Genomic DNA, 13,215 nt, shown 5'->3' on the forward strand with positions numbered 1-13,215 from the left:
ATAGTCTATGCCTTCATTCCTTCTAGCAAGGTGAATAACTATGCATTTCCCGACACTGTATTCCATCTGTCACTTCTTTGCCCATTCTCCTAATCTTTCTGCACACACTCTGTTTCCTCAACACTACCTGCCCCTCTACCCATTTCCATATCATCTGCAAACGTGGCCACAAAACTATCAATTCCATCATTCAAATAATTGACAAAAACGTAAAAAGAATTGGACCCAACAGTGACCCCTGTAGAACACCCTGGCAGCCAATCAGAAAAAGCTCCTTTTATTCCCCATTCTTTGCCTCCTGCAATCAGCTGATGTTCTATCCATGCTAGCATCTTTCCTGTAATACCATGGGCTCTTACCTTGCTAAGCAACCTTGTGGCACCTTGTCAAAAGCCTTTAGAAAATCTAGGTTGTTTACCTGACTCTCCTTTGTCTATCCTGCCTGTTATTTTCTCAAATAGTTCCAACAGCTTTGTCAGGCAAGATTTCTCCTTGAGCAAGTCATCCTGACTTTGGCCTATTCTACCATGTGCCTCCAAGTACCCCAAAATCTCGTCCTTAATAATAGATTCCAACATCTTCCCAACCATTGAGGTCGGACTAACTGGCCTATAATGTCTTGTCTATTATCTCCTTCTCTTCTTAAGGAGTGGAGTGACAAATACCTAATCAGCCAATCATGTGACAGCAACTCAGTGCATAAAAGCATACAAACATGGTCAAGAGATTCACTTGCTGTTCAGACCAAACATCAAAATGGAAAAGTAATGTGATCTAAGCAACTTTGACCATAGAATTATTGTTGGTGGTTTGAGTGTCTCAGAAACTGCTGATCTCCTGGAATTTTTATGCAAAACTAGAGTTTACAGAGAATATGGTGAGAAATGAAAAGAAATGTCTAATGAGTCACAATTCTATGGTGTTAATGAGGGAGGTCAGAGGGGAACGGACATTCTGGTTTAAGCTGACAGGAAGGTGACAATAACTCAGATAACTTTGTGTTACAACAGTGGTGTGCAGAAGAGCATCTCAGACCTTGAAGTAGATGGTCTACAGCAGCAGAAGACCATGAATGTACACTCAGTGGTAAAAAAAAAACCTGATTCAGAGGGTAAAGCTGGGTTAGGAAAATGCACGAACTGGTCAGGAGTTGAGCCTTCATGGCGACCTCTGAGATGGCATTTAATAGAACTGTCTGCTTTTTGTCTTCCAGAGCCGCTTGCTTCAGTCCGCAACCTAAGGGTGTACAACCCAACAACTAGTTCACTGGCTGTGAGCTGGGATCCCGCCGAAGGTGTGGTACGACGCTACAGGATTCGTTACGTTCCATCCACAGGGCCTGGAAATGAGGAAGAGGTGAGTTTTCCTGAACGAAATCCCGTGTTACCTGAGGTTTGGTGCAGTGGGAGTCAACAACAGCAGCTTGTGGTTATGCAGCGACGTCCCAAGGATTGTGCGCAAAAAACGCAAAGCTAGGAGCAGGCCATTTGGCTCAACAACCCTGTCTCATCGTTTCATCTTGTCATGGGTGATCTGCTGTGGGTCTCATCTCAATGTACCTTTCAAAGTTCAGACCATATTTTCTGTGTGTTCCTCTGGGTTTCCAACATCTGCAGAATTTCTTGTGTGCAGTAAATAGAAACGTGGATTTTTTTTTGTCATTTAAAAGAGAATTGGATAGGTATATGGACAGGAAAAGAATGGAGGGTTATGGGCTAAGTGCAGGTAGGTGGGACTAGGTAAGAGTAAGTGTTTGACACAGACTAGAAGGGCTGAGACGGCTTGTTTCCATGCTGTAATTGTTGTATGGTTATATGATTTTGGAACTGCAGTCAAAGCCTAGACGTAGAGTCGTGGAATGCTGCAGAAAGAATTCCCAAGGACATAGAACACGTGATGATTATGAGTAGTCATCGCATGCTACCCTGAGATTCACTTTCTTGTGGGCATTTGCAGTAAATACAAAGAAGTACAATAGAGTTAATGAGAAGCCACACTGCAAAAGGCAGTAAGCTGTGCAAATACAAAATGAAAAAAGAAATAATAATAAATATATAAGCAATAAATATCGAGACCATGAGTTGTCAAATCCTTGAAAGTGAATCCATAGGCAGTGGGAGCTGGTCATTTGGGGTGAGTGAAATTATCCTCTTTGGTTCGAGAGCTTGATGATTGAAAGGTAATAATTGTTCCTAAGCTTGGTGGTGGGTGTCCCATGAGTCCTGCACCTCCTTCCTGATAGCAGCAGCTAGAAGAGAGCCTGGCCTGGATGGTAGGGGTCCTTGATGACGGATGGTGCTTTCTGATGACTGCGCTCCATATAGATGTATTCACTGGTGGGGAGGGCTTTTTGTGTCGTGGTCCACTACTTTTTGTAAATATCTCTTCTGTGCCAGTTCTTTGTGGGACCAAACTAAATGATCATACAGAGTTGGTGTTCAAAATGGAGGGCAATTTATTCAAAAACTGTTGCACACCAGGAGAACAGCAAAATCTGATCTACCTGAGCATGAATTTGGTACAGCCTTTACAGTCTCAGTTGATGAATTTTGTTTTCAGAAAGACTTAATTTAGTAAAAGACTAGGTCTAACAGCAAATCCGATTTTCCATTACAACAGTAGGTGCATGCTAAAACATAAAGAAGTTACTGAAATGTGGACATTTCTTATAAGGACAGATAGAGTGAGCCAGGGCTTTTCTCTTTGTACTGAAGTAGGGCGAGAGGTGACTTGATGAAGGTTGATAAGATGAACAGAGGCATAGATTGAGTGGACAGGCAGAGGCCTTTTCCTAGGATGGAAATGGCAGATACCAGGAGGCTTAATTTTAAGGTCATTGTAGAAGCATATGGGGGATGGGGAATGTCAGAGGTTGGTTTTTTATACAGAGAAAGGTGGGTGCATAGAACATCCTGCCAGGGGTGGCGGTAGAGGCAGATACATTAGGGGGATTTAAGAAACTTTTAGTTAGGCACATGGAGGCTAGAAAAATTAGGGGCTAGGTAGGAGGGAAGGGTTAGATTAGGTTAAAAGTTTGGCACAGCACTGCTGGCAGAGGGGCCTGTACTATATTGTAGTGTTCAATGTTCTGTGCTCTTGGGAACAGTTGCTGCTGCATTCCATTTCTCCACTTCTAGCCTTTGACCGCAGTTCCAAAATCCACATTCCCATTTATTGAACACAAGGTTCTGCAGATGCTGGAAATCCAGAGGAACACAAACGGAGTGCTAGAGGAACTCAGCAGGCCAGGCAGCATCTATGGAGAGGAATAAGCTGTTAACATTCCGTGCCAAAACCCTTCATCAGGACTACTTACTAGTTCTATCTACTCCCTATTTATCACTTACTAGCCTTCACAATAGTTTTCCTACAAAAACATGTTCAAAGTAAATTTATTATCAAAGTACACATATATCACCTTATACAACCCTGAGATTGATTTTTTGCAGGCAAACTCAATAAATCCAGAATAGAATCAGTGAAAGATCACACTAAACTGGGTGTTCAACCAGTGTGCAAACACACACAGAAAGAAAGAAATTATAATACTAAATGAGTAAGCAATAAATATCGAGAACATGAGATGAAGATTCTTTGAAAGTGAATCTGCAGGCTGCAGGGATACTCCAATGATGGGGCAAGTGAAGCTGAGTGAAATTATCCATTTCCAGATCTTTCAAAGATGTTTCTACCTCCTCGTTAAATATCCCCCAACCTCTGGGGTAGAGACTTCCTGAGATGCCCCTACACACTTCATTTTTAAAAGGGCAGTCCCTACAGCCGTGTCTCCTTGTTTGAGACCCTCTCACTAGTGGACAGATCACAGCATCTACTCTCCTGTGTCCCTGAGGATCTCATGATTTTTTTTTGACATCACCCCCATTCTTTTATACCCCAAAGAATAGAATTCCAGCACCCTGTCGGCGTGGAGATACTTAAAGAGCTTTGGGGAGGCGATTAAAATGTGGGAAAGTGGTCATTTTTAGGGGTTGCCCTGAAGCAGAAGGAAAATGTATAGAAACAGGGAAGTTTTACCTCCCTTCCGCTCTCTCCACTTTCCACAGGGATTGCTCTGTCTGTGATTCTCTTGCCCACTAATCTCCCATCTACCCCTTATCCCGGCAGGTCGAAGCAGTCGTACACTTGCCCATTCACCTCCTCCCTCACCTCTATTCAAGTCTTTCTGAGTGAGGCAAAACTTCACTGTGAGACTGTTGGGGTCACCTTCTATATCCAGTGCTTCCGATACAACCTCCTCTACATTGGTGAGACCTGATGTAGATTAGGGGATTTTTGCTCTGTCTGCAACCAGCAGGATTTCCTGGTGGCCGGCCAACCATTTTAATTCCAATTTCCATTCCCATTCAGACATGTCAGTCCATGGTGTCTTCTGCAGCCATGATAAGGCTACTTGGATGAGCAACACTTCATATTCCGTCTGGGTAGCCTTTGAACTGATGGCATGAATATCGATTTCTTAGTATTTTTTCCCCTTCCCCTTTCCTTTTCTTCCATTTCCCACCCTGCCTCGACTTTTACCTCTTCTCCTCTAACCTGATGCCTGTCACCTCCCCCGGTGCCCATCCTCCTTTCCTTTTTCTCGTGGTCCATTCTCTGCTCCAATCAGATTCCTTTTTCTTCAGCCTTTTACCGTTTCCACCTATCACCTCCCAGCTTCTTGCGGCATACCCCTCCCCCACCAACCTGACTTCACCTATCACCGACTGACCTCCTACCCCTCCCCCAGCCTTCTCATTCAGGCTTCTGCCCCCTTTCCTTTCTGGTCCTGATGAAGAGTCTCGACCCCCGAGATATTGACTGTGTCTTCCCCTGCAGAGAAGCCCAAGTTGCTCAGTTGCTCCAGCATTCTGTGTGTGTTTCCATCAGGGTTTAGAAGGGAACTTAAAACTCAGCGTTAAGTTGACTGAAGGTGCACCACCAACAACACTGTGTTAATTTAAAAAACAATTGGGTTGGAGCAAGAATATCTAATATCAGCTGAATAGAAATTGCGCTTGAGGTTTCTACCTGTGACTTAAGCCTACCCTTGTGCCAATAACTGAGAGCTGCAAAGAAATAAACCAGTAGGCAATGAGAAATAGGCCGCTACTGAATTAAGTCATCATTACTCCGACAGCATGGGCTTCCCCGGGTAATTAATGCTAATGTGATGCAGAAAACATTCAAGACGAATTATGCCCCACAAGTTTTGATTCACAGAAGTAAGGTCGAAGAAACTTACTGTCTTGTACGAAAGAAGCAAAGTAGCGTTACGGTTAACATAATGCTATTACAGTATCAGTGACCCAGGTTCAATTCCCGCTGCAGTCCGTGAGGAGATTGTAGGGTTTCCCTGCGACCACATGGTCTTCCTCGCACATTCCAAAGACATGCAGGATTGGTCGGTTAATTGGTCACAAGGGTGTAATTGGGCAGCACAGGCTCACTGGGCCGGAAGGGCCTGTTATTCTGCTGGATCTCTAAATAAACAGTAACAAGATCCTTTCATGTTGTCTGAAAGTGAAACCCTGCTGCTTCCCTTGGCTGCACAAGCCTGGGGAAGACTCCAGTCCCGTCAAACCGACGAGAGTGAGACGGCCCTCCCACCCCAAACCCTGGCTTGTGTGGACGCCGTGTAATTTGCAACCCTGTTACAAGTCATGGAACAACAGATGGTGCACTGCATCCGATTAGAGGAATTATATTTGTGAATCTTCACTTCAGGGTTAGTCAAGAAAAAGGGCCCATTATAGTTAAACAGTCCAATGTGCACCAGTTGGAGCTCAATTCACCGATACTCAGTCGATTTCGCCGTCGATTCACGATGTCTCCACCGGGTCGTATCTTACAACTGGTTCTCTGCAGCGTTTTCTCTGTCCATCTCACACCAAACTAAAGACCCAGTTCACATTCCAAAGCACCCGTTACCTCTGACCACTGCTCCTATAGAAAGACCATGATGTTGGCAGTGAAGCCCTTCCCTGGGTGTTGCAAAAGGAAAGGTTAATATCCCTTTTGATGAGGGTGGAAGGGGCCACAGTGGGCTGACAACACACAAATAGGTAAAAGATTGAATTGACTTATTTATTGAGAAGCAGTGTGGGTTTGGTCCTTCAAGCTGTACCACCCAGCGGTTACCCCCCCCCCCCCCCCCCCCCGATTTAATCCTGGCCTAATCACGGGACAGTTTACAAAGACCAATTAACCCACCAACTGGTATGTCTTTGGACTGTGGGAGGAAGCCAGACCGGCCGGAGAAACCCACACAGTCATGGGGAGAGCGTACAAACTCCTTACAGATAGTGGTGGGAAATGAACCTGGATTCTGGTTCTGTAAGGCACTATGCTAACCACTACACTATTGTGCAGTATCTAAATCAAAGGGCAGGGATGTGGTGAAGTGGAAGAATGCATGCTTTGCATGTCTGGTCTTAGAGTTGTAGACCCTTATAGCTTTTTGATCTATCTAGTCAGTTCAAAATTATTACTTTTCTGACCTGCACCTGCACCATAGCCCTCCATATCCTTCCCATCCATGTACTTGTCCAAGCTTCTCTTAAAGGGTGCAGTCAACCCCGCGTCCATCACTTCTGCTGGCGGCTCGTTCCACACTCGCACCAGCCTTTGAGTGAAAAATTCACCCCCCTTCCCAAGTTCCCCTTAAATATTTCATCTTTCACCCTTAACCTATGACTTCTGGTGCTCATTTCACCCATCTGTGGGGGTAAAAGCCGTGTTTCAATCTTTCAACGTGCACATTAAAATATCGAAACCGGCATTTGATGAGCCATTTGTGTCAAATGCAACCAATGGAGGTACCCAATAAAGAGGCTGAGTGAATTTCATCGGCTAGGGCTTGTGTGACCGACTGGGTGAATGTGGGATCTATACATCTTGCGGCCTTTGTTGCCATGGCAGCCAGTGTGTTTGTTGTTGCCGTGGATAATTTCCTTTTAAGGACCAATGCCTTCTCTGAATGTTACCGAGCAAAGGATTCAGAGATGTGTGGAACAGCTTCAACTGTTTGATGGCCATATAAAGCCATGATTTAATCTACCAAAATCGGTGCAATCCAATTGCTGGACATCTATTTCACATGAACTTGTGCAGTATAATCTCTCAATGTATCCACGTTTAACTTTGTCTCACAATTCTTCCTTCTTTCAATATGCGCAATGCATCACTGGCACCAGCCTCCACAGCATCAAGGACAAATGTAAGCTGCTGGAGAGGGGCCAGTGACGACATGAAGGATCCTATGCACATCTTGGAGGTTTTGTCCCACTCCCATCAGAGAGAAGTTACGTAGTATCCACAGCAGGACCATCAAACCTAAAGCCAATTACTTTCCTCAAGAAGTAAGGCTGATCAACACCTCCAGCCAGTAACGCACCCCTCCACACCCCCAGCCACTACTACTTCATCATTTCCTGTCAGTCACCTTATGTACAGATACTCCTGAGCCTTGCGTCAATTTATGGATATATAGTCAGTCTATGTATTTTAGCTACCTTATGTAGTTACATTGATAGAATTTTTTTAATTGTGTTTTTATCTTGTTGTGTTTTTTTTGTGCTGCATCAGATCTGGAGTAACAATTATTTCGTTCTCCTTCACTCTTGTGTACTGGAAATTACATGAAATAATCCTGAACCTGCTGAATGTTGAATGCAGGCCCTTTCATGTTCCCAACTGCACTGGATCTGCCACCTTGCTCACTTGCTCAACCTGTTTACTTTATTTGAAAGCTCTTTTCTATCAGAAAGGCTTGCTTTCCACGTGGCTCTGCACCTGTCACTGGAGAGGCTGATATTTAATTTTGATTCTGAACAATGGAGAGGGTTGCTAAGCTACCTTAGAGAATAATTAGGAATCAAACAAGATGACAGGAGTTACATCTGAAGATTGTGACCCAACAGGTATAAGCAAACCTTTTGGTCTATAGAGCAGCCATTCTTCCTGTGTTACTGTATGGAACTGAATCATGGACCACCTACAGCAGACACCTAAAAGCCCCAGAAAAATAACACCAAAGAATCTTATGAAAGACTTTGAAGATCAGCTGGAAGAAGAGATGCACTAACACCAGCATACCAGATGAGACCAACATGAAAAGCATCTCCACCATGATAAAGCAACACCAACATCGATGCAGAGGTCATTTCAGCCGGATGCTTAACGCACATCTCGCCAAACAAATCTTTCCCTCCCAGTTGAAGAAAGGTCATTGAGACTCTACAGCAGAAAAGAAGTGGCTCAAAGAAAACATCAAAATCAGCCTGAAGAAATTCAACAGGACTTATAAAAACCGGGAAGACATTGCACTCAATAGATACGCCTGGAGGAAATCTGTTCAGTTTGGAGCTGCGTTGCATGAGAGTGACTTCTGCTTTACTACAGAAAACAAGCAGCAGCTACACAGGGAGAGACTGAACAACCAAAAAGCCCGACCACTAACCATAGCCACCACTTACTTGCACCCACATTGCAGCAGAATATGTGGATCTCGGTTCAGCTTCTACAGACAACTGAGGACCCACCATAGACAACCCCTCAGGAGAGTGTCATACTTGACTTGAGTGACCACACTACTACTATTACATGATGGGGTTCTTTCCAAACACACTTTCGTGAGTTGTTTGGGGTACCTGATGATAATATGACACTAACATAATCAACTTTCCTGACACAACCTTCTTTTTCTTTCTTTTTAAATCTTTTTATTAATTTTAAACAAACATGAATACAGAGAGTTTGAGAGTACATAATTAATAGGTTAAAGTATAACTACAAATAGATGATAATCCATATATAATAACCTCCCAAACTCATAGTAATTACGAAGAATGGAGTAAATAAGAAAAAAAAACCTAACCAACATGGACCATTGTATTATGTCAAATATACACAGGAGCCTCAATAACTCCGCACCTCCATCCAAATAATTAAGGATAATAAAAGTAAGGTTTAGGAAAAGTCAGTTTAGCTCATGAAAATGTTGAATAAATGGTCTCCAAGTTTCTTCAAATTTAACTGAAGGGTCAAAGACAACACTTCTAATTTTTTCTAAACTCAAACAAGAAATAGTTTGAGGAAACCACTGAAATATAGTTGGAGGATTAATTTCTTTCCAGTTCAATAGGATAGATCTTCTAGCCATTAACGTAACAAATGCAATCATCCGTCGAGCTGAGGGGGATAAACAGATATTATCCACCATTGGTAAACCGAAAATTGCAGTAGTAGGATGCGGTTGCAATTTGATATTCAGAACTGTTGAAATAGTACTGAAAATATCTTTCCAATAATTTTGCAAGCAGGGGCAAGACCAAAACATGTGGGTCAATGAAGCAACTTCAGAATGACATCTATCACAGGTTGGATTAACATAAGAATAAAATCGAATAAGTTTAACCTTGGACATGTGAGCCCTATGTACAACCTTAAATTGTATTAATGCATGTTTAGCACAAATAGAAGAAGAATTAACTAATTGTAAAATTTTCTCCCACTGCTCAGTGGGTATAAGACAATGAAGTTCTTTTTCCCATTCCTTCTTAATTTTTTCTGATACTTCTGGCTGTATTTTCATGATCATATTATAAATGATGGCTACTAAACCATTCTGGCAAGGATTCAGAGCTAAATTTTTTTCCATAATGTCCATTGGACATAATTTCGGAAAAGACTAACATATTATTCAGGAAATTTCTAACTTGCAAGTATCTAAAAAATGAGTTTTAGGCAAATTATATTTATTAGATAGCTGTTCAAAGGACATAAAACTGTTGTCTAAAAATAGATCACGAAAACATGTTATACCTTTTGTTTTCCATTAATCAAAGACTTGATCCATAAAAGAGGGCCGAAAAAAAGAGTTAGATATAATAGGGCTTGATAAGATAAACTTATTCGAGCCAAGGAATTTACGAAATTGAAACCATATTCGTAACATATGTTTAACTATAGGATTGGTTATTTGTTTATTCAATTTAGATAAAGCAAAAGGAAGTGAAAATCCTAAAATTGAAAACATTAAAGTCTTGTACAGATTTACATTCCAAATTTACCCATTGTGGGCAAGATGTTATAATCAATTCTTGTGTCCAAAATATTAAATATCGAATATTAACTGCCCAATAGTAAAATCTCAGGTTTGGCAAAGCCAAACCACCCTCCTCCTTGGGCTTCTGTAAATATTTTTTACTTAATCTAGGATTTTTATTCTGCCACACATACGAGGATATTTTGGAGTCAATAATATCAAAAGAAGATTTAGGAATAAACAACCTTCTAATTTCCATTTTTACAACATAAGACCTTAAGGCATAAGAGCAGAATTAAGCCATTTGGCCCATTGAGTCTGGTCCACCATTCTATCATAGCTAATTTGTTATTCCTCTGAAACACATTCTCTTGCCTACTCCCTATAATATTTGATGCCCTTACTAATCAAGAACCTTATTCAGATTCAGATTCCGTTTATTGTCTCTTAGAAACCACAAATGCAATGCAGTTAAAAAATGAGACAAAATTCTTCCAGAATGATATCACAAAAGCACATGACAAAACAGACTACACCAGAAAATCCACATAACATTTGGCAATCCCCAATCCAGAGTCTGGAGACACTGCTGTGTATTAATATTGTGTTACCATCTTAGCGCGTACCCCGGAAAGGAGCTCCAAATCCACCAGACAAAACAAGACCAAAAACTAAAGCTACAAGACCTGCATAAAACCACATAGTTACAACAGTGCAAGCAATAGCATAATTGATTAAAAAAAAACAGACCATGGGCACAATAAAAATAGTCCAAAGATGTTAAAGGACTATAAGTTCAAAATAAATCACCACACAGTTTCCACAAGTCCCCAGGGTCCCGACAGACTCGCCATCCCACGCCGGCAGCAGAAGGGAATACCCCCGCTATGGACTTCCACGGCGCCGCCCGACTCAGCCTCGCACATGCAGCACACAGTGAAAGCTCCGTCGAACCCAGCCTCGCAGACACAGCACACACCGAAAGCGACCTGACCGCAGCAAACTCCGAGCTGACGACCACCCCCTCCAGTACAGTTTCTCCGAGCACCATCGTCTGCCAAGCGTATTAAGACGGCCCCACCAACGGCCATCGGCAATGTGACCCCAAGGACTGGGGGCCTGTTCTTCCCAGCAGAGACCCGGACCTCACAGCAGCAATGAAGAAGGTCTTCCTGGAGATTTCCTGATGTTCCTCCGTGCTCCCACGTCCGTTTTCAATTGATTATGATTGCGCATGGCACCCCACTTCACAAATAACAGATAATCATATAATTTTAAGTATACTCAATGATGGCCTCCAAATGTATTTTATAGATTCACCATACTCCTCCAGTGTTCTGAGGCTATGCCCTTTAGTCCTAGACTCCCCCTGTGGTGAACTACATATACCTGTCTGGACACGCCCCCCCCCCCCCCCCGCTGACTGCTCCTGTGGCTCCTCCCACAGACCCCTGTATAAAGGCACTGCTCCTCCCTCAGTCTCCAGGATGTTGTGTGGTGGTCTCTTGCTGCTGACGGTGCTTTCTTCCAGCTAATAAAAGCCTACCTTGACTCACGTCTCCGAGAGTTATTGATGGTGCATCACCCCCATAATAGGGAACATCCTTTCCACATCCACTCAGTCTAGGCCTTGCATTACTTGATAGGTTTTAATGAGACCCCCCTTCATTCTTCTAAACTCCAGCAAGTACAGGCCCATTTAACGCTCCTCGTATATTATTCCTTAATTCCCAGAATCATTCTTGTGATCCTCCTCTGTACCCTTTCTAATTCTAGCACACCTTTTCTCAGATAAGGGGCCCCAAACTGCTCATGGTACTCCAAGTGCAGTCTGACCAATGCCTTATAAAGTCTCAACATTGCATCCTTCCTTTTATATTTTAGCCAGCTCAAAATGATTACCAATTTTGCATTTGCTTTCCTCACCGCCAACTCAATCTGCAAAGTAAACCTTTTGGGAATCTTACACAAGGACTCCCAAGTCCCTTTGCACTTCTGATTTCTGAATTTCCTCCCTGTTTAGAAAATACCCTATGCCTTTATTCCTTCCCCACACTATACTCCATCTTCCATTTCTTTGCCCATTCTCTTAATCTGTCTAGGTCCTTCTACAGATTCCTTTCTTCCTCAAAACTACCTGTCCTTCTACTTAACTTGGTATTGTCCACAAACCTGGTTATAAAAGCCATCGATTCTACCATCCAAGTCATTGACGTACACCGTGAAAAGTAGAAGTCCCAATGCCAACCTCTGGTCTCCAGCAGCCCACCAGATTTTAGTTTTAAGTGGTTGTGAAATAATTCATTGTAGTATTTGAACTTGTGTTCGAGTAGATTCTCAGTCCGGGCCATCAGATTATTGAACCAGTATCTTTACCAGTGTGATATTGTAATCTATCTCAAAGGATTGCCAGATAATGAGATGTTTTGGATTTTTATTGACAGGTCACAGTCTCAGGAAACACACACCATACAATCCTCAGGAGTCTGCATCCTGATACACCTTACGATATCTCAGTGGTTCCCGTGTACCGTGAAGGTGATGGGGCTCCAAAGTCCAGCAGTGGGAGAACATGTAAGTCCTCAGTAAGAAGAGCATTTAAATTATACAGTCTTAATTAGCTCCGTAAGAATCAAAGCTATTTTAATCCAAAGAACTCTGTCTCAACTTCTCATCTACATGGTAAAGCAGCCAGCAGGTTATTTAATCATTTATTTGTTGCTATTATTATCATTTTTTTGTATTTGCACATTGTCTTCTCTTGCACACTGGTTGCTTGTCAGTCTTTGTGTGTAGTTTTTCATTGATTCTATGATACTTTGTTCTACTGTGAATGCCCGCAAGAAAATGAATCTCAGAGTAGCATTTGGTGACATCTTGAAATGTGGTGATGATTTTGAAATTCAGCAACAAATTGGCAAGTGTGACATTGTGGCCATCTCTGAAACTTGGCTGAAGGATGGCTGCCTTTGGGAGTTGCATGTCATCAAAGGATATACGGTGTATCAAAAAGATAGGTTAGTAGGCAGAGGGGTGGTGTGGCCCTGTGTATAAGAAATAATATTAAATCATTAGAAAGGGATGACATAGGATCGGAAGGTGTAGAGTCTCTATTGGTTGAATTAAGAAATGGCAGGATAAAAGGACCCTAATGTCAGTTGTATACAGGC

The 13,215-nt window shown here is 42.5% G+C and overlaps 1 protein-coding gene across 4 annotated transcripts in view; it reads left to right on the forward strand.

Moving 5' to 3' along the window:
- LOC132402615 (collagen alpha-1(XII) chain-like) overlaps positions 1–13,215 on the forward strand; it is a 380,160-nt gene that overhangs the window by 187,589 nt on the left and 179,356 nt on the right. For all 4 annotated transcript variants that reach the window (XM_059985520.1, XM_059985521.1, XM_059985523.1 and 1 more), the window contains 2 exons: positions 1,214–1,356; positions 12,490–12,619. In XM_059985520.1, coding sequence (XP_059841503.1) covers positions 1,214–1,356; positions 12,490–12,619 — 273 coding nt within the window. The remainder of the gene's footprint in view (positions 1–1,213; positions 1,357–12,489; positions 12,620–13,215) is intronic.

The sequence above is a fragment of the Hypanus sabinus genome, chromosome 12 (assembly GCF_030144855.1).
Source record: "Hypanus sabinus isolate sHypSab1 chromosome 12, sHypSab1.hap1, whole genome shotgun sequence".
In the NCBI taxonomy this organism is placed as follows: Eukaryota; Metazoa; Chordata; class Chondrichthyes; order Myliobatiformes; family Dasyatidae; genus Hypanus; species Hypanus sabinus.